This window comes from Heloderma suspectum, chromosome 11 (genome assembly GCF_057233095.1).
Source record: "Heloderma suspectum isolate Gila_16-S chromosome 11, 16-S_ref, whole genome shotgun sequence".
Classification (NCBI taxonomy): Eukaryota; Metazoa; Chordata; class Lepidosauria; order Squamata; family Helodermatidae; genus Heloderma; species Heloderma suspectum.
This window is the reverse complement of record NC_139468.1, coordinates 28,787,668-28,809,025: the sequence shown is the minus strand read 5'-3', so window position 1 is coordinate 28,809,025 and position 21,358 is coordinate 28,787,668. Positions and strand designations below refer to the sequence as shown.

At 45.9% G+C, this 21,358-nt stretch overlaps 1 protein-coding gene across 2 annotated transcripts in view; it reads right to left on the bottom strand.

Moving 5' to 3' along the window:
* Positions 1 to 19,498, bottom strand: part of NTRK3 (neurotrophic receptor tyrosine kinase 3) — a 749,187-nt gene extending 729,689 nt beyond the window's left edge. The window contains exon 1 of one of the 2 annotated variants that reach the window (XM_084817344.1): positions 18,895 to 19,498. In XM_084817344.1, coding sequence (XP_084673470.1) covers positions 18,895 to 19,142 — 248 coding nt within the window. In that variant the 5' untranslated portion in view covers positions 19,143 to 19,498. The remainder of the gene's footprint in view (positions 1 to 18,894) is intronic. The other variant, XM_084817345.1, reaches the window with a different exon arrangement.
* Positions 19,499 to 21,358: the final 1,860 nt, after the last annotated feature.

Genomic DNA, 21,358 nt, shown 5'->3' with positions numbered 1-21,358 from the left:
CGCAAATGTCCCCTTCCCCCTTTATGTTCAGCTGTTCCAGGACACACAGCATCTCACAGTGTAAAACACTGGTCCTTTATCCCCCATGACACAAGAGAATAACATCAGATGGATGTTATATACCAAACAGGGTAGGCGGCAGCATCCCTATCCAGATATTCACTAAAGAGAACTATATGTGGCAATGAAGAATGCCGAGACAAGGCATTCAGCAGGATCTTCACTCCATAGAGACAGCAGAAGCTGAGAAGTCGGGGTTGGCCAGATGGCTCAACTCCCCCATGCATGCTTCCTTCTCTGCCCCCATCACCACACACACACTGCTACAGTGCCAGTGTCCCTCCTACAGCATCAGATGGCACACAGAGAATGTGAGAAGTACCCTAGTGATGCCAAACTTTACAGAAGCGGCAACATACGTAGTCAGTTCCCCTTACCCAGAGGGGCAGGGATAACACTGGATTTGCTGAATGAAACTGGGCTTCAGCGCCGATACACACACACACACACACACACACACACACGCACACACACATGGGTTTCAAAAGGATCCAAAGATAATCATCTAGCCTAGAGATGAGCAAGTGTCAGCTGAAGCTGGCCTTCAGGAGCTCCCCATGTGACACCCCGCTCCATAAGTCTAATGCCAAGGATGTCCCTGTATTAAACCAGCATGGCTACTTTCTCCTAGGCAACTGAGATTCAAACACCTTCTCCTCCCCAAGAGGAACTGCATGAGAGGCTGTGGCAATGCCCTCCTTGTGTACTTCATCTGCCCCATTCTTTTCTGTTTTGGCTTTTCTGCTGGAGGGGGCAGCTGAGGGATAGATATAGATATCTGGGGAACTCTGCCAGAACCTGTGGAGCTGTTCATGACAGGGAGGAGAAAGGGGGTTGAAGGAGCTCTTTGCCCACATGTCAGAAAGTCAATGTTACTTCAGCCCAAGCTCAAATTAGTTGTCAACCAGTGATTGAGGGAGGCCTCCTACCATGTGAGCAGCTTAGCTAAAGCATCCCCGAGCAGATATTTCTCCAGCCTCTGCTTGACCATCTCCAAGGAAGGAGATCTCATAGACACCTTAGGCAGCTGAGTCCATTGCTAAGCATCTCTTTCACTCCCCCTCCTCTGGGTAATCTGATTTTTTTTTTTTTTTTTTTACCTACATCTTCCTTCCAAGAGCTAACACCCATGCTTTTGCTGTCCTATCCTTAGCTGATTCAGTGAGCAGTTCCATTTCTTCCAGAAAGGTCTGGAATAGGGATTGGGGAAGAAATTTGTTCAGTTCACATTTTAATGCAAACTCACTAAATACTGCACTTCCGAACCAATACACAAACTGAAACACTTTTTTTCCCTTCAAAATTCACACTCCTCTGAATTTGGCAGTGGGGTTCTCCAATTAAAAAATTTGCACAAAAATGCAAATTTTAGTAAAAAGGATGCTCAAGAATATATTATATTAGGAAAAAAGATGTGTATATTAGGAAAAATTGTGTTCAAGTGTATGTATTACAAGAAAGAACTGTGTATAAATTTTCATGCAAAGGTGTGTGTGTTTTTGCTTTTGTTTGTATGTTTGTTTTTTACAAAAACATTGAGGAGAAAACAAATGTAAGATTTTTTTAAAAAATGAGAAATTGAGATAAATGAATAGAAACAAAGATTGAAAGATTCACCCATCTCTAGTCTGGACACAGCCCATGAACGGAGCTGAGTTGGCCAAGTATGGTGATCATGCGGAAGAGAGCCTTGCACTTTTTGGTAGGACAGGTTCACACGTACAAGTTAATCATTCTTTGACTCACTGTGTCAAGTGATGGTTTGCATAGATAAGAGAGAGATGAGTCACTCATAACAGGAACAGCATTCATCATACCAACCAGTATCAACTCAGTCTCAACCTTTTCCAACCCAGACAGTCCACACAGTTCAGCTGCAAGTCAAGCGATGAGACTGACTCATGAACATCTATGTATAAACCAACTCCACAAAAGGCAGGCCATGGATATGAAAACAGTTGCTGAGAAATATTATAGGGTAGAGTCTTTTTCTTTTTCTTTTTTTTCCAAATGACAAATGTCTACTTAATTCCTTCAACATTTGGGGAGGCGGGATTGATAGTTGCACATTTCAATGCAATCCCTCAAAATAAGTTCACTGCCTGTTCTGGACTTCTCCTGCTTATGGTGGTATTAGGACAGAGCTCCAGGGATCCAGTCCAGGCCAGTTCAAAAAGCAAAGGTCAATTCCAAAAAGATGTAGGCAGTCCAAAGTCAAACATGGGAACATCCAGAGAAGATCTGGGTTAGCAGAGACACACGGGTCAAGAGACTGGTGCTCAAGCATCATTCTGGCAGCTAGTGCCTGGAACTGAAGGTTTGTAAGCCTGAGCTTTCAGAGCCTCGGCCACAGCACAGCTGCAGGCCATCTGTGCCACCTGAGGGATGGTCTACGCATGATCAGATCCTTGTTCACAAGCATCCCTTTACTCATGAGGGGTGATTATCCCCCAAGTGGGCACTTCTGCATCTGGCAGCCTGATCCACCTCAAGGTTCCCAAACACAGGAAGCTGCTTTGCAGTGCTTGGGTCAGAGGGCTCCAGGTCATCCTCTTAGGAATCCTCCAGAGTGGGCATGACAGGATCCTGACCACTGGCCTTATTGCACCACCCCATTTGCCTCTGACATCTCTGAGCCTGACACATTTCAAGGAAAGTGGTACAGTCTAGATGTGCTATTTTTGCTATGTGTGTGGAGGTGGCTTTACATTAAAAATGCACCCTCCACACACAAGCACACAAGTATAGCCTAAAGTAGTACAGCCCAGGAACACTCAGTTCTCTGAACTGATAAACTGGCCCTTAAGAACCAGTGAGCTTTGGCTATTGGCGGGTATAGAAATGAAATACAAAAATAAAATAAAATAAAATAAAATAAAATAAGAACCTGTGAAAGCGCTCTCTCTCTCTCTCTCTCTCTCTCTCACACACACACACACACACACACAGCATCCTGATAGTAAACATAAATGTTTGGTTCTATTAATACTATGCTATTGCCAGCCCTATTCAATCGTCATTGCACTTTATGTACTTCCCATGGAAGGGGAAAAACACTGCCCTCTCCAGCACCAGCAGCATTACCTACCCTCTGCTGCTGCTTCTCTCTTTTTTAAAACAGTGGTGAAACAAGCCCATAAATAAACCCAGCACAACAGATCAGCTCTGTTTTTTTTTTCCAGGCTTGCTGCAAAGGGGGGGAGGAAAGGCTTATCAATGTCACAAATGCTTTTTGAAATATATTATATATTCTAGTGCACCCCAATGTTTATGTGCACGCATGGAGAAACCCACAAGGCTTTTCCTTTAGCTCTGCAGCAATTCCCGAGACCACGACTGAAATTGGCAATACTTGTGAGTTTCACCAGCCTTACTCTGACCGTGTGGAAGGTAGGGGAAAGTTCGTCAGTTTCACCACAAATGGTAGTGACAATGACGGAGATGATGGCAACAGGTAAGGATTGCCAACAACTTCATGTATTTATTTATGTAATATATAAAGCCACCTTTCCATTATAAAAATGCACAAGATAGCTTACTATCGGCTCATAAAAATAAGTACTATCAACCTCCACCCCCCCGCAAGAATAAAATTAGCAATCATAAAAGTATATAAAAGCCACGGTTGTTAATTAAAAGCTCTAGAAAAATCAAAGAGTCTTATCCTGGCACCCAAATCATAAAGATCATTGCTAAGGTCATCTTTTGTGGCTTTTTTTTGAGTGCCATCACCCACAATGATGAGGAAAGAGGCTCTGTAGTGGTTCCCATCTATGGAATACCCTTCCCAGGGAAATCCGCCTGGGGGCTTGATTATATACATTTAGAAGCCAGACTAAGACCTTTCTCTTCAAGTGAGCATTTAATCTTTAATTTGTTGTACTCATTATCCACTTTACTGCTGGCTTTTTAATATATTCAATGCTTTTAATATTTTCACTGGTGGTATTATTGCTTTGGTTGTTGTATTCTTGTTCCTTTGTGTTATGATTTTAAACCACCTCAAGGTCATGTGCCAGTTGGATGATATATAAATCCAAGTGAACTACCTTGGGGGCGAGGGGAGGATGAGTCCAGAGCTGATGTGACACCACTGAAAAGGCCCTCTTACCAGTAACCACTTAGATGACTTCTGATGGCAGGGAATTGTGGAGGAGAGCCTCCGTTATCAAACTGCATTGGCAGGTTTGTAGAAAAGAAAGACCTTTAGTCATTGGCAACTGCACTGCCCCAGGTGAGACATTACTGCTATGTCCCATTCACACCTGAAAAGGCTGGGCTGCAATTTCTGTGGAAGTCTGAAAAGATTGTAACAGATCAGTCCTTGGGGAGGGGAAAATAAACAAGAATGCAACAGCTTGGGATATATGGATTTGCAGAAATAAATGAGTGAGTGAGCATCTGGTGTCAGTGCTGGAAAGAAGCACCCGCAATGATCCACCACCCATGATTCCTCTCTTGACAGTCTGTTCCATTTCAAGTTGCAGGCAGGGAATTCACATTTGAATGCTCTCCTGGTCAAATGCACCCTGTACTTTGAAGACTATTAGCATACCAATAAGAAGAACAGACAGGAATGTACTTCTTCAGCTTGTTTGTTTTGTATATCTGGGATTTTATTATTGATTTTATTCTCGATGTTATTATTATTATTATTATTTTAATGGGGAGCTGTGAAGGTTTAAGGCTTGCAGAGGCAAAGGGAGGGTAGTCAGGTTTAGGAGACTGGTTTTTTGGGTGGGATATCCCTGAGAGGAGTAGTTTGATTCTCCCAGTTAAGTTTCAGTTTCATTTCCCCAGTTAAGTTTCATTTCTTCAGGTTTAAAACAGTACTTTCAGTTTTGAGGGAGGCGGGTATAAAAAGTAGGGATGTATGAAAGTCACTTACCTTTTTGCAGATTCTGTTCATGGGGGGGAGGCATTCTGTCCCTCCCCCCGGAATCCTCGATGGGGGGGAGGTGATCCAGTCCTCCCCCCCAGAATCCTCGACGGCCGGCTGTGCTCCGCTGCGGCTCTACAGAGCAGCCGGCCAGGCCCAGGCCAGGGCCATCTGCAGCCGGATTTCTGGCCGCGGAGGGCTCTGGGTAAAACAAAAACAAAAAACACGTACTCAAATGATGGTGGCTACGGCTGCCACCATTTGCGTTCCCTATTTTTCTTCGTCTTAGTCTACATAAATATTTACGTAGACTAAGATGAAGAAAAGAAAGGGGAACGCAAATAGCGTACTGGGCACTATTTGCGTTCCCCTTTCTCGTCTTCGTCTTAGTCTATGTAAATATTTACGTAGACTAAGACAAAGAAAAATAAGGAACGCAAATGGCGGCGGCCATAGCCGCCGCCATTTGTGTACGCGTTTTTGGTTTTTTGGGTTTTTTTTACAAAGACGTGATAGGCTACGTAAGTCTTTACATAGCCTATCACATCTATGGGGGAAAAACACACACACACACACACATACAGACTGCAAATGGCGGCGGTGGCAGCCGGTTGGAAGACCAGCTGCTGCTGCCGCCGCTGGAGCCGCCGCCGTCCAAAATATCCACCCCAGGTAAGTCTCGTCCCGGGGGGGATCCATGGGGGGCAGGGGGGGCAGGCCGTTCCACGATGGATTTCGGGGGGCCGAATGCACTGGCATTCAGCCTCACCGAGATCCGTCACGGAATTCTCTGACATCCCTAATAAAAAGAGAACAAGATTACCAGTAAGATTCAGAGGCCAGGAGACCAGGGCCTGAAGAGGGAGTAGGAAGGAGCAGCCTGGAGAAGTCTGAGTACAGCTAGGGTAAAGGAACGTGTTTTGCAACTTTCATTTTCTCGTAATTTTATTTTGTATCGCTCACCTCCATTGTGAAAATAGCTTTGGTTGTGTTTTGCTTGCTTTAAATTTCCAGTGAATTGTTGTGGTTAAAAACCCAGGTGTTTGGAGTGCCAATCACCCCACATCTACAGCCTAAACTCCACATTATTGGGAAGGAAACGTTTAAAAGAAGGAAGGTGGGACTCTCAAGGAGGCAAAAGATCCTTGAGGAGTTGTCAGGGGTCCAGGTCATAAGGGGAACCCTGACCAAAAAAAATTCAAATATAAACTTCTCTCTGCCTGTCATTTGAAATGGTACAATTGAGCACCCTATGAGTAGCCCATTCAGCCATCTAGTTCTGTATTGTTTACAATGACTAACAGTGGCTCTCTGCAAATTCAGACAGGAGTCTCTCCCAGATTTACTTGGAGACTCCAGGTTTTGAATCTAGGACCTTCTGCATCCAAATCACATCCTCTGCCACTGAGCTACAGCCCTCAGTATTAATTTCTACTAATTTTATGAAGGGCATGTTGACAATTCTACATGACTGTTTCTACAAGGTTTTTCATAAGCTTCACATTATTGTAGGAAACATCTCTCTTCGATGTGCTGTGCACATAGCTACCCCAAGTGTGGGATCCAACTGGAGCAGGTGAACAAGCAGAATGCAATGGTGACAAGGAGGACAGACTCCAAGGGGCTTTTGCCAGTGGGTCCTTGCTGGGGTGTGAGCCCTTGACAGGTGTCCAACCATGCTGGATTGTTCCACCTCATGCCATTCCTTGTGTTCAAATGATCATACAGTCATTCCATCCTCTTCCTTCTTTATCCCCACCTGAACTTAAGGAAGGTAGCACAGAACCTCCAAAACAGAAACTTTTCAGCACTATGAATTGTATTGGCATGGCTTCTCCCAATGAGTTTTGGGAATTATAGTCTGGCAATAATAAAGAAGATCAGTTGCATTGGGCAAACACTGTCTTTCAAGGAAGCTCACCCAGTCTTACTGGTCTTCTATTTAAGCAACCCTGGGAATCTGTCAAGGATCCCCAGGGTTCCTTAGGATGCTGTGTGAAAGCTGTTCCCTAAGTAGTTAAGCACAGCAACCAAGCCAAACTAAAACACACACTTCCTATCAAGCTCAATGAATGTGAACTGCAAATAAATAAGAGCCATAACTCATTGCAATGGTCCAAAGGCATTGCTGTCTGCCAGGTGCAGCCAGGGTCAAAATATATCTGGCAGCAACACAATATGATTATGGTAGGGAAGGGAAGATCATGATTTGGGGGGGGGGTAGATTTCACAAGGTTCTTCCAAAAGTGGGGAGAAAGCATCAGGTCTCTGCAAGAGTGTAGTTAGCTGGTGCTCAGTGATCCCCCAGCCCCTGGAACAGCTGTTCAGACAAGGATTCATGACAACAGATAATGGCTCCACTCATGTGATTTCCAAGGGACAAGGAAAGCTTAATGGCTCATGGTCAGGACCTTATCCCTGGAGACATAAAGATGGATGCATTTGCAGCACTTTTGGGAAAGCAGACTAACGTCTCCAGCTACTCACCAGAAAGACAAGCTTGGGGGAAAAGCGAGATAACCATATTGTCCTCAACCTCCCCTCACCCCACCCCAGCTCGACAGGACGGCTTTTTTCTGCTTTTCCAAGGAAACACAACTCATATTTTAGTCTTGCCTAAACCTCTGATATCAGACACACACTTTTATTTTATTTTGTAGGAATTAAAAATGGAGGTACATTCCCACCCTTATACCTCCCCAAAGGTTTGCTTTTGGAGGGAAAAGAGTAAGAAGCACCCACTGCTAAAAGAAGACCCACTTCTCCTTCTGTTTCTACCTCAGACACTCCTGACTAGAAAGAATCAAGCCTAGAACAGCTACCCATGCAGAGATACACCACATCACCTCTAAGGGCTATTCTGCTGCTCCAGTCACACTGAACGAAGTGTAGTAGTAATTACCAGTAGTAACTACTACTGCTAGTAGCAATTACTATTACTACTTCAAGTAATAGTAATTACTATTACTACTCTAAACGCCTAGTTCTGCGCCTAGGAAAAAGAAACCAAATGCACAGATGGTTACAAGATGGGGGATACTTGGCACAACAACACTACAAGCGAGAAGGATCTTGGAATTGCTGTTGATCACAAGCTGAATATGAGCCAACAATGTGATGTGGCTGCAAAAAAGGCAAATGCTAGTTTGGGCTGCATCAATAGAAGCATAGCTTCCAAATCCTGGGAAGTACTAGTTCCCCTCCACTCCGCACTGCTTAGGCCTCATCTGGAGTACTGTGTCCAATTCTGGGCACCACACTTTAAGAAGGATGCAGACAAACTGGAGAGGGTTCAGAGGAAGGCAACAAAGATGATCAGGGGACTGGAAACAAAGCCCTATGAAGAAAGACTGAAAGAACTGGGCATGTTTAGCCTTGAGAAGAGAAGACTGAAGGGAGATAGGATAGCACTCTTCAAGAACTTGAAAGGTTGTCACAGAGAGGAAGGCCAGGATCTCTTCTCGATCATCCCAGAGTGCAGGACACAGAATAATGGGCTCAAGTTACAGTAAGCTAGATTCCAGCTGAACATCAGGAAAAACTTCCTGACTGTTAGAGCAATATGACAATGGAACCCATTACCTAGGGAGGTGGTGGGCTCTCCCACAGTAGAGGCATTCGAGATGAGGCTGGACAGCCATCTGTCAGGGAAGCTTTGACTTAAGATTCCTGCATTGAACAGGGGGTTGGACTCGATGGTCTTATAGGCCCCTTCCAACTCTCCTATTCTATGATCCTGTGATTCTAAGTTTATTCTGCCTTTCCTCCAAGGAGATTAAGGCAGTGTACATGATTCATTTCCCCACCCCCATATACACAGTTGCATTCTCAAAACAACCCTGTGAGGTAGGTCAGGCTAAGAATATGCGCAACTGGCCCAAGGTCACAGTGGACTTCATGGCAGAGTAGGGATTTAAATCCAGGTTTACCTACATAACCCCCAAAGAAAAGGTCTGTAAGGGTGTGTATGAAGGATGGGAGAGAGACAAGGCTAGACCAGGAAGTCCTACAGAGCCACAGTGGGCAGCTCCCACTGTGGCTATATATTTTGGCTCATAGGGGGGTCTCACTTCTCATAGCACACTAGCACATCCCTCGTGGAACATTTGTGGTGCCCCAGAAACAGTGTGGGAAGGACTACTTTAGAATCTCCACATTCCATGTTGAGTTTTTGACTCTGTCCTTTGTTCTGCTCTGCAATCACTGGCAAAAATAAAACAAAACAATAATGAAAAATGAAAATCAAATGATTTGTCGCAACACCTCCACCACCTAAGACTGATGTTAGCTGTCCTCTCCAAAAAGCTGCTGACTCATCACTAAGAAATACTCTTCCAGCCCACAGCCTCTCCCACACACTGAAGTCCCCCCTGACCTTGGTTCTCTTTTGCGGCATAGAATAATTGCAAACATCGCCTGTGTTGCCCCTCATGAACATGACTGCTTTGGTACTGATGGAGAGACATTCAGAGGGAGGGAGGGAGGGAGGGAGGGCGAGCTCAGAAGAAGGGGAGGGGGAGGAGGAAAACCACCCAAAGCAGAATGTTAATTGAGGCTTTTGTACAATTTCTCAACAAGCATTTAAACAGCAGACCTGGTGATACCAAGGATGATAACATCACATCAAGGCAGCGGATGGCACAGGGCAGCCAAAAATTTGGAGCAGAGCGGAAGCCAGTAAGCCATTGCCATCACTGGTGCACCTTGCACCACAGGCTGACTCTTGCCAGCCAAATAGGCACATCTGCAAACGGCTGCCAGTGGCACAAGCCTAGATAGTACCACGGCTGTGCCACAAGGGTGTTGAACCTCTTTAAGCCCCAGGTGTGAATTCCACTTCAAAGAAGCTCCCAGTAGTGGGCAGGGTCAAATATGGCAACATATTTTAGCTCACTGCCAGTAACTAAGCCTTAGGAGAGGGATTCAAGCTTTTAAAATGGGGGAAAACTACACCAAAGCCAGGAAGCCACCCAAATATTGGTGACTGTGGGATAAGGGATGGGACCCAGGGAAGTGGATCAGAACCCAGGCAGGCTGGATTCCCACCCACCCCCAAGTCTGAGGTTTTGCTCCCCTCCTGTACCATAAACTTTGCCCCATCACCTTGCCGCAGTTCTGCAGGTGGAGGGAGAAGGGAGAGGACCAAAATTCCCTTGTGCCAAGGCAACAGGGTCATCGGGAGTGATGGATTCCAGCCAAGGTAGAGCTAACCCAGTGAAACCAAATCCTGGGGGTGTTTTGACCAGTTCCAAATCTACAGCTTCCAGGCTGCTTCTCAGATGTAGAGAGAAGCAGCACGAGAAAACAGAAACAAGGGTCTCAGGAGCAGCCTGGGATTGAATGGAAGCAGAAGAGTTCTCTCAGAGGAACCTCTTGTAATTAACCTATTGACAGCAGGGGAAAGAAAGACCAGACTGAGATAAGTAGTTGATCCTTCTGCCAGACCCCAAGCAAAGCCAGATGGAAACAGAAGAGCCACAACTCTTTGGGTAGAGCACATGCTGTGCATGCAAAGGTCCCAGGTTCAGTCCGTGGCATCTCCAGGGACCAAGGAAAGTCCCCTGTCTGAAGCCCTGGTTGCCACCAGTCAGTGTAGACCAGAAGCAGGCAACCTGATGTCCTCCAGATGTGTTGGATTACAACGTCCATAACTCCTGATGATTGGCCATGTTGGCTAGGGCAGATGGGAGTTGCAGTCCAAAACATCTGGAGGGCATCAGGTTGCCTATCTCTGATGTAGATGATTCCAAATCGGATGGACTGATGTCTTCACTTGGTATAAAGGCAGCTTTCTCTTTTCCTAACTTGGTTCCTGATTAACCCATTAAGAAGCTTCTCATCCACCTCATCCCATTGCATACCTATGGTTCTGAGAACCCACTATTTCATCTCCTTTAAGTTGCCCAGTAGCCCCAAGACAGTGGGTAAAACAGTGCTTCCAGATGTTGTCATTTTCATCAGCAACAGTAACGCCAAACCAGAAAAGGTGGAAGTACCATTTTCATTGTGGGGAAAGGGATGGAAAGCTCTCACTGCAGTTTTGTCATGACAGTTGCCAACCACCCGCTTGACTATCTAAACTACAGGCAATCAGCATGAAAGACAGCTCAGTCCAGATTGTGGTTATTTATTTAAGGCACAATTACATTTATATCCCTCCTTTTCTCCAGAGAGCTCAAGGTGGCATGCATGGTTCTCACCTGCCCTGCCACCTAATCATCACAACAGCCCTGTGAGGTTGGTTAGGTTCAGGGACTGCCCCAAGGTCACCTAGTGAGCTTCATGGCCACGTGGAGATTTGAACCTGCATTTCCACAGTCCAGCTCCAGCATTCTAACCACTACAGATCTGTTGCCAAGACTTAGTAGGAAATAACAGTTAAGAGATCAAGCAACAAGCCAGGAAGATGCTGGTTCAACTCTCCCCTCTGTCACAAACTCTCCATGTGGCCAGAGGCAAGTTACTGCATTCACCCACCCACTTGCCCACCCCAGACCTAGCCACCATCCACTCCCCTTCTGCAACAGGGAGATAATAATATCAAAGCAGGGTTCTTGTAAAGATTACAAGATAATGTACGGTTTGCAATTTGAACACTACTAAATTGCTATATAAATGCTGTTATTATATCTGGCATGCTGATGCAGCACTATCGGTCACTCACAAACCCTTTGCCTGGAAGCACCTTAATCTATCACTCAGTGTCAAAGCACATGGTTTGCAAGGGAGAAGGTCTCAAGTTCTAGCCCTGGCATCTTCAGCTAAACAGATTTTGGGTAGCAATGCTGGGGAAACCCTCTGCCTTGGAGAGTCACTGCCAGAGAATATCACCTCCCACAACTGGGAACCCTCCAGATGTGTTAGACGACCACAACTCCAATAAATTGAGGAATCGGGGAAGTTGGAGGGCAACATATCTGAAGGAAACCAGGTTGGCAATACTGAAGTAGATCATACTAGATAGAGAAATGAGTAGATGTAGTGTAAGGCAGCTTCTAAAGTAACCAAAATAATTGAGTCCCAAAGAGTGTGTGAGAGTGTGTGTGTGTGAGAGAGAGAGTTTGTGAGAGTGTGTGAGAGAGTGTGTGCATGCACGCACGTGTGCACACACACACACATTACACTCTTACCCTCTCTCCTATTAATACAGGGATGGGGAAGTATAATTGAGTGGGCGCCCCAGATGACCCCCACTTAGCTCTCTGGGGCCTGTTGGCAGGGGAAGCACTGCACAAGGGAAACTCCTCTGTTATCTCCACCGAATGATTGGAGATAACAATGGGCATTCTTCTCCCTGATTGCCCTGAAGGGGCAGGGCTCGCAGAGGAGGAGGAACCTCAGCCGAGGCCCTACAGTCTGGGTGGGCTGGCCTCATAGGCCAAACTGGCCCACAGGCTGGAGGCTCCCAATTCCTGCTCAGAGAGAGAGAGAGAGAGAGAGAGAGAGAGAGATCAGACATAGAGAACCAGTGTGGCAGTGTGGTATAGTGGTTAGTGTTGGACTGGGACTTGGAAGATCCGGGTTGAAGTCCCCACTTGACCATGAAGCTCACTGGGTGACTTTTGGTCAGTTACTCCCTCACAGGGATGTTGTGAGGATAAAATGGAGAGGAGGACCACCATGGAGGTTTCCTTGCGGGGGGGGCGGCAGAGGAGGAGGGATATAAATGAAATACAGTTTAAAAAATAGAGATTCACATGCCACAACAATGTTAACATAACAAGGGGCTCATCAGTTTATTTCTGGTCCATGTACACATTTGCAGGTGCTCATTCCCCCTCCATCGTGCCAGGATGCAGATACATTTGAGACTGCGCCCTGCCCCCTGCTACCAACTGGTGCTTCTGAGCCGAGGAAGAGGAAGCAGCAGCCTTTCCACAGTGACCATGCCTACCGAACTTTGCAGCTAAGAATCTAGTGCCTGAATTTGCTTTTTTTCTCCTCCTTCCCAATTCCCTTTCCTTTTGTGTGGCATCATTTAGACTGTAAGCCCATGGCAGAGACTGTCTTCTTTCTTATCTTTCTAAGCTGCCTTGGCAGTCTTTTTTGGCTAAAAGGCTGGATGGAAATAATAATGGTGATAATGATGATAATTCCTAAGTGGTTACTCGTATATGTTCTGCATGCAGAAGGTCTCAGGTTCAATCCCTGACAGCTCCAGGTAGGGTGAGGAAAGAATCCTGCCTGAAATCTTGGAGAGCCACTGCCAGTCAGTGTGGACAATACTGAGCTGGATAGACCCATGGCCTCCCCCATTTAAAGCAGCTTCCTATGTTCCATTGCATCTTGTTTCCACATTAACTTGTTTTGTTGTTTGTTTTTTAATCTGCATAAAAATTCATATATAAATGTGTTTAACAAATATTTTTGGACATAGTTTGCAAGAATGTATCCATTTCTAAAACTGTTTCCTCTCTCAAAGTGTATATTTCTACATAAACCCTTTAAATGCATTTCTATTTAACCTGAGAACTGCGTCGCAAAATTCGGATAAGTGTGAAATATAACCTCGTTCCAGTCCATACATTAGTCCAGGTGATGGAGTTCAGGTCAGTTTCTCTTGGAACTTGCACAGATCAAAGGTCTCAGGCATCCCTAAACATCACATTATGGCAATGATGAATAAATCTGATGCATAGACTCAACAATAAAGATTGCCCAGAGCCAAAGTGTGCACAACACATTTTCAAATAGAAGATCTCCAAAGGATGTTCTCTTATCCTCCCCATTAACTCCAGCCTTCCCCAATCTGGTGCCTTCCAAATGTGTTGGACTGTGACTCCCCTCATGCTCAACCAGCTGGGAATGATGGGAGTTGCAGTCCAACAAATCTGAATGGGAAGGATGTCCGACTTCTTCTCCCTTTGGGCCATCCTCTCCGCCTTTTCAACTTGGCCATGCTCTTCAACCACCGCTGAGCAGACTATCCCCAGAAGTGGGCCCATTCTTCTTGAAGCCAAGCAGACTTAAGAACGTAAGAATTGCCCTGCTGGATCAGACCAAGGATCCATCTAGTCCAGCATTCTGTTCACACAGTGGCCAACCAGCTGTCCATGGGAAACCCACAAGCAGGACATGAGTGCAACAACCCCCTCCCCTGGTGCCCATCTTCCCTAGTAACTTGTGTACATAGGCTCACTGCCTCGGGTACTGGAGGTAGCACAGAGCCATCAGGACTAGTAGCCATTGATAGCCTTATCCTCCATGAATGTGTCTAACCCCTTTTTAAAGCCTTCCAAATTGGTGGCCATCACTACGTCTAGTGGTAGAGAATTCCATCGTTTTAGATCTGCTGCATGCAAAGCGGGTACTCTAGTGCTGGGCTATGGCTTTTCCTCCTACAGCTATCCATCATGGCAGGACTGCCCATATATACTATCCTTCAGAGATTGACAAAACAAGTCAAGGACCTTTCTCTTTGCTTTGTGAAGCAGTGTGATCTGGAAGGGAGAACCCAGGTGGGGTGCCATTTCCCTGCCTCCGATCTCCATCTTGAGAGGCTATTTTGTTTTGTTTCGAAATTCTCCAGACCAAACTTGGTCTCCAGTGTGGATGGGGAGATCCCTGCAGCCGTCACAGGCCCTTCAGAAGCAGCATCTAGAGTGCAGGGGAAGAGATTAAACACCGCCAACGCCGCCACCCTCATCCCTTGTCTCTCTTGGAGCCTTAAGCAACGCACCAGAATGAGAAAGCCGGGCATGGGAGAGATCAGCTGCTGCCGATTGTAAGAAGTCTGGTTGCTATTTCCTGCATTTTGGCACTTTTGTGTGGAGCTGTTTACAGGTCATGCTGTTTGTTAATGCCTCAATGCATTGGAAAGGCCTGGCGTAGTTGGCTCTGGCTTACACTTTACTGATTGAGTGGCCACTTGTGAATTGCCCCCAAAGAGGATGCACATCACCCAAAAAAGAGGCCAAAAGGGGACACCTATTTGAATAAAATTTATCTATTGTAATTTATGTATACATATACACATTTAGAATTAATTATTATAATTTAAGTAAGAATAGAGTGCATAGCATAGTAAGGAAGACAGTGACCAGGTGGCCTTTGTGCTGCCTTGCTCATTCTGTCATCCAGGTTGAAGGGGTTGGTCGTCAACTTCAATGCCCAGCTCTTCATTCAGATGGTTCTTTGTCTTTCTACTGGACTTCTGGAGAGCCCTTCAAACACGGGATGTTTTCAAAATAGAGGAAAGTCCTCTGGCAGCCCTTCAAATGGAGGAAGCCCTCTGTGAAGTGGACACCTGGCCACCCTAAATTGATTGAGATAGATAGATAGATAGATAGATAGATAGATAGATAGATAGATGATATCGCCTATTTTAAAATGAATTTAAAATGTTATGTTAGTATTGGTAGCAGGAACAGTCTGGGTTGTTCTTACTGTAAGGATGTAATATTGCACTTGATGTACTGATATGTATTCTTGGCAGGAGGGTTGTATTGCTGTTGTGTGCAAAGCATCTCCTGGCACATTTTGTGGGAAAGTGGCATACAACTTAAAAAGGATTATGACAATCAGGAGATGTGTTTTGGAGCATCATTTGTCACTTCCCGTGTGAAAATGTCTGAGACCAGCACTGTCTCCAACCATCACAGTTTCACTCTCTGAAGCAAATGGCCTCCCCCCAAGTGGCATGATTAATGAAATTAAAGGGCTTCTGATGGTTCTCAAACAGAGGCTTTCTTCTGTCGCTAGCAGCCAGCTAGCCTCAGCTATCTTGAGCTTACAGTGGAGATTGGTCACTGTTTTACCATGGGAAGCCCAGAAGGGAAGGTTCTCTCTGCTCCCCAGCCCATCACCCTGTCATCTGGGCTATGCCCATTAAGAAATGCCCCCATCTCTTAAGGGGGTCAAGTATAGAACTGAGGAAAGGAAGAGGGCAATCCTTGGTCTTCTCTCTGTTGAACCCACCAATCTGCCACAATCTTGCTGAGCATTGTCCATCAAACAATTTTCAAACCTGTAACCTCATTTAGGTTAGTTATGCCAGTCCCTAAGGTATATTACTGGAATCAGAGGTTGGAGATCAGGATGGCAATTGGCAATCTATCCATATCTAAATGTGTCATAAGGAACACAATGCAGGATCAGATGAGGGTCCATCTACTCTAGCAGTGGACAGCCACATGCCTCTAGGAAATCCACAAGCAAGGCATCTGCCTTCCTATGTTGTTTGTCCCCAGGAACTTGTGTTCAGTGGTAGACTGCATCTGCTAATGGAAGTTCCATTTAGCTATTGTAGCTGATGGCCCTCCATATATTCTAATGATCTTGTGGTCTCTCTGTATATTCTAAACTCATTTGAGGAAGTGCTCCCCCCCCCCGACATACACACACACCTTGTAAAAATAACAATCCACCTTCCTCCTTTGGCTTGCTTGCCCCCAAATCCACCACCATCATTTTGTAACATTCGCTAGCCTGCAAAGCATCCACATTGTGCCTTTTCCTGAGCTATTTTTGCAAGGCCAAAGTTTGGATCATGAACACACTTGATCTTCCAGCGAATCTGACATAACATTTCTTGACTGAAAAAATAAAAATGAAAAAGAATAGAAAGATGCTGTCTTGAAAATACACGCACACAGGCACACCACCTTCACTTATTCTGAGGTTGGAGAGGATCTCTCCATCTACTTTGCTAACAGCTTGGTCAGCATTTCCAAAGCAGTCAAGTTATTTTCCGGATACAAAAGATTCACATAATCATATCTCCCCCAGCAGTTCAGATTATGATATAGACACACTGGCTTAAATACACATGTAACAAAATGCTAGAAAGGCTCACGTATTGAGACATTGCTTCACTTACAGATAGTGGCTAGTGGCGGAGCATTCAAAGCATGCCCCCAAAGGTTAAAAGGCCCAAATTACCAGCCTGAAGACAAACACAACTTTGGCTGACTTTTCCTAGTGTGTGACCTGGAAGCCTCCCAGTATTATGGGACTAGGCAGCACATCTGGGAACAGAAGGTTGGCATTATGTCCCATCATTGGCTTTTCAGGGAGAACCTTTGGTAAGGGGAGAATAGGAAATGGGCAATAAGGGATGGATTTGCAGGAAATAAGACAGCAATAAAAGGGACTTATTGGGAACAGTGTGGGCTTCTAAACAGTCACTTGCCTGATCGCCTCTGGTGAGCTACAGTCACCTCCAAGTGACCAAACAGGGAAACGTTTATATAGTGGATGTCTGGTGTCTTTTTCTTTGGTTGTTTTTCTTCCCCAAGCCAACCATGTCTGTGGTCCAATAACTTCTGTGGACTTATTTGCAAGGCTGGGGAAGCGGGTGGGGCCGCTCCTGATAACATTATTAAAAAACACACACACAAAACTACCATCACCACTACCAACATCCACATCAGCTTCAGTGTATTCTGAAAGCCATCACTGCTGTAGAGCAAAAAATAACCAGACTGCCTAAGCTCTCCAAATGAGTCTTTGGGCAATTATTGGTAAAGCTGCACTCAGTCAGAACAGCACATCGGGGGGGGGGGGAGAAATATCCCACAGGAGCCCAACTCCATCTTTCCCCTGCCCCCAATCCTCTTCCATGAAGTGTCTTGTACCACTGGGATATAATTAATTAATTAAGAACCAACCCCTTCCCCATTACTCCGTCCTGATCTCCCTGCATTTGACTGCCAAAAATTGAGAAATCCACATTCCTCATGCCATACACCCCACCCCCATTTGACTCCCACGGGCGACTTACTCAAGGGGCATTACACAGCCCCCTCAGTACGTTATTTCAATTAGCATACAGCTAATGAAGTGGCTTAGAGTTTTAACCTTACCCACTCTTCAAATATATTGCATTATTGCACTAGCACAATGCAGAGATCTAAGCAGACGAGGCATTTAAAAAAACACACACACACAATTAAAATCTAGACGGATGGAATTTACAATAAGTGGGGAAAGGGTGGTCTCTCCCCACACTTCCCCCATCAGGTTGATGGGATTTTGCATGGGGTTTAGCCACTGGGATCTTCTAACAAGGATAAAGGAACTTGGGAGTTGATTTTCCAGATAAACAAGCATACAAGCATGAAAAAAGAGGCACTCCACTAAAAATATCTTTGCGTCTCAACAACCCCCACCCCAGCTACTCTAAGATCAAAACATGGACTGCAAAAGGGGGGGGGGAGTGGAAGGCAGTTTGGCATCAGCGTCCTTGTTTGCAACCAAAAAAGGTATGTGTAACACAATTTGATCCTGAATCAACTACTTTAGGGACATCTCTCTATCCTATTTCCAAAAGACACACACACCAACACAGAGGTTCAGTACATTTCTTCTTCTTTTTAACAAAGAACAACCCACGACACAGAAAGGAGGATCTGATGATGAGAAAGAGGGAGAAAAATTCCATCCTGTTATCATGGGAAGTCTCCTAAAGAGAGAGACACAGAGTGTGTGTATTCCTTTTTGGACACAGTTAGAGCAAGCTCGAGAAGGAAGGTATCTCTGTGCACGATCTTCCAGACGCTCCAAACCACACACACACACCAGGGACACCCCCTATTCCGCAAAGGTTGCTTGCAAACCATTGGCTTCATAGCCATTTCAAGCCTTATCCAAACTGTTGCTTTTTTTCAGCAGGGGAGGGGGGATTTGGATGTCCCCCACCTCTTTCTCCCTCCCTCTCCCCCTGCACAATTTTTTTTTTTTTTTTGAAGAAGAAGAAGAAGGCAGGAGATCTGTATTTTGTGAAATGCATATGCCCCAATCTAACACCACCACCCCAAACACACACACGCGCGCGCAATCTATGCAATGGGGCATCTGATATGCACTGGCTAGATCTACACTTCTCTCCCCGCCCCCTTTTAGATACATTCAATGCATGTGTGAACACACAGAGCTAGGGGGGGGGGGGTCAAAAGGCGGCGAGGCGCAGGGGGAGAGGGAGAGAGGGAGAGAGAGAGAGGGAGAGATAGACTTACATAGAAGTGATATTTCTAGAGATGTCCGTAATGTTGATGCTGGTGTTCCCGTTGGTCGTGCCGGAATCTTGCCCTTCCAGAAGGGGGAAGATGTTGCCATCATCCTCCTGTCTGCAGTTGATCTCGGTCTTACTGCAAAGGCAGTTGGCAGGGCAACCCAAGACGGAAACCAAGTAGTCCCCCCAAATGCTCCAGAGCCAGAAAACCTTCCAAAAACTACATTTGGTCGGACAAAACGAGACATCCATCTTCGATTTGCAGTGGCTTGATTAAAAAAAAAGAAGAAGAAAAGAACCAAAAAAAAAAAGAACAAAAAAAATAGAGAGGAGGAGGAAAGGTTGTGGAAGGGAGGGGGGGAGAGATGGGGGGGGGGACCGAAAGAGAGGAGGATGCGGGGAGAGGTTTTAAGGGAGAAGGGGGTGGGGAAGCAACCAAAAACAAACAAACCACCGTCAAGCGACCAGATCGACCAAAAACCCTTCCCTCGTTGAAATCATGCTGGGAGCCGGGGAGGCCGTAATTCCGTCTCAAAGTAGCGGTGCGCGATGCATCGCTGCCGGGGTCTGTGTGTGCTTCCTGGTGCCTTGTTGATCCACCGTAGCTCGCTCCTCTTCCAGAGACTTGTGAAGATTTTCAACAGAAGATGGGAAAGCAGCAGAAGAGGAGGGAAGGCGGCGGGGGGGGGGGGGAGCGAGAGAGCGAATATGATGGTGCTTAAAGTCACCAAGTCCCACCTACTGGGCAGAATTAAAATTGAAACACCTGCAGAAAAAATACCACGCAGAGGGAGAGGGTCACGAGAAGAGGGTGCTCCCTTCCTCCCTCGCCTCTTCCTCTCCTCTTCCTTGTCCTTCCCACGCCCAGCAATACTGCAGAAGATGCATGCATGCATCAATATATTATTATTATTATTATTATTATTACCCCCCCTTTCGATTTGCACGAGTAACTGCAAGGGGGAACCCCCTGGTCTGCATGATGTGCAATTTTTTAAAATAAATAAATAAATAAATAAATAAAGATACGGGATTTACTCTCCTGCTTCACAAGAACAATTACATGATGATGGTGGTGATGAACCGAAGCTAAACCAGGTTGCCGATCCCTTCTTAAGCAACTTGACTGGGAACTACGTCCCACCCGCGGAGTTCAATGTGGGTCTTTTTATGTTCAAGTGAAGGCGGCGATCCTGCGTGCACGTTTTACACTGGAGGCAGCTGCTCCACTGAACTGGGCGATTCTTTTACTTCGGAGGAAATTCGCGTAGGGGAAGGCTGTACCGTGTGTGTGTGTGTGTGTGTGTGTGTGTACATGTGTGCGTGCAGGCTGCAATCCTAGACGTGCGTTGATGCCGGAGCAGCAAACCCCACTGGTGTCAGTTGGACTTACTTCCGAGTAGATGCGCCCACTGAAGATCGGGCAGGCTGCATGTGAGAAAAGTTCCAGCTGGGATTGCAACTGAACGGTTCGGGGAGTAGAGAGAGTGTGTGTGTGGGGGGGGGGGGCTTTTGCTGTGACTCTCCCCTCCCCCCCATCACCACTGTCCTTTTTTTCCTGCAGTCTGGAAAATAATTTGCAGCGATTACAACCCAATAATAATTTGTAAAGGAGAGGCAGGCGTTGTTCCTTTTTCCCTGCGTTTAAGAACAAAAGCAAAACGAATGTTGGTGGATTTCATTTCTTTCTTTCCTTCTTTCTTTCTGAAGTCAGTTCACCAAGCTCCAGATGATGACTGGAGAGGGAGAGGGAGAATCAGAGAGGGAAGGAGTTTCTAGAAACCGAGGACCTGTCACAGACAGAAGGCTGGGAAAATACAAGCCTGGGTGAAAAATGGATTGTTTTGGAAATTGCAAAAAGGAAAGGAAAAGGGAAAAACAGGGTGGCAAAAGTGAGGAGGGGGGAAAGTCCCTGCATCTTTAAAATCAGGCTTCGCAGGCATGCATGGATGCAAAACCGAGGCTGGGAAAGAGGAGGGAATCCTGGAGTAAGTGTGCCTACCTTCTTTGTTTTTTTGTTTTTGTTTTTACTGTGTCTGATCTCAGGGAGCAGAAATAGCATCAGGACAGGAGACGTCTGTGTGTGCATGTCAGAGTGTGTGTGTGTGTTGAACACTAGAACGAATTAAGATGCAGGGTGCATTTTTTGGGCAGGCAGAAACCCAAGCAGATCAGAGCACTACTTAATTTGCTTTGCTTCTCTATGGCGCTTTTTCCTCTGTGCTTCTTCCTCCACTCCCCCCGCCCCCAGCTTTCCCCATCTCTTAATAGTCTCTTGTTTTTCTGGTCCTTTGCAGCAGACACAAGAGTGATCAAGCAGGGTTCTTGCAGGTTTCAGCTGCAGGACAAGGGGACTTACAGGTATATCCTCCCAGCTCCTAAGCATCCCAGACTCCTGGCAGTCCTGGAAAATAATTCTTGGATTCTCAGGCGTGGGGGGCGGGGTGCATCGGAAAGCTAAGTTTCAG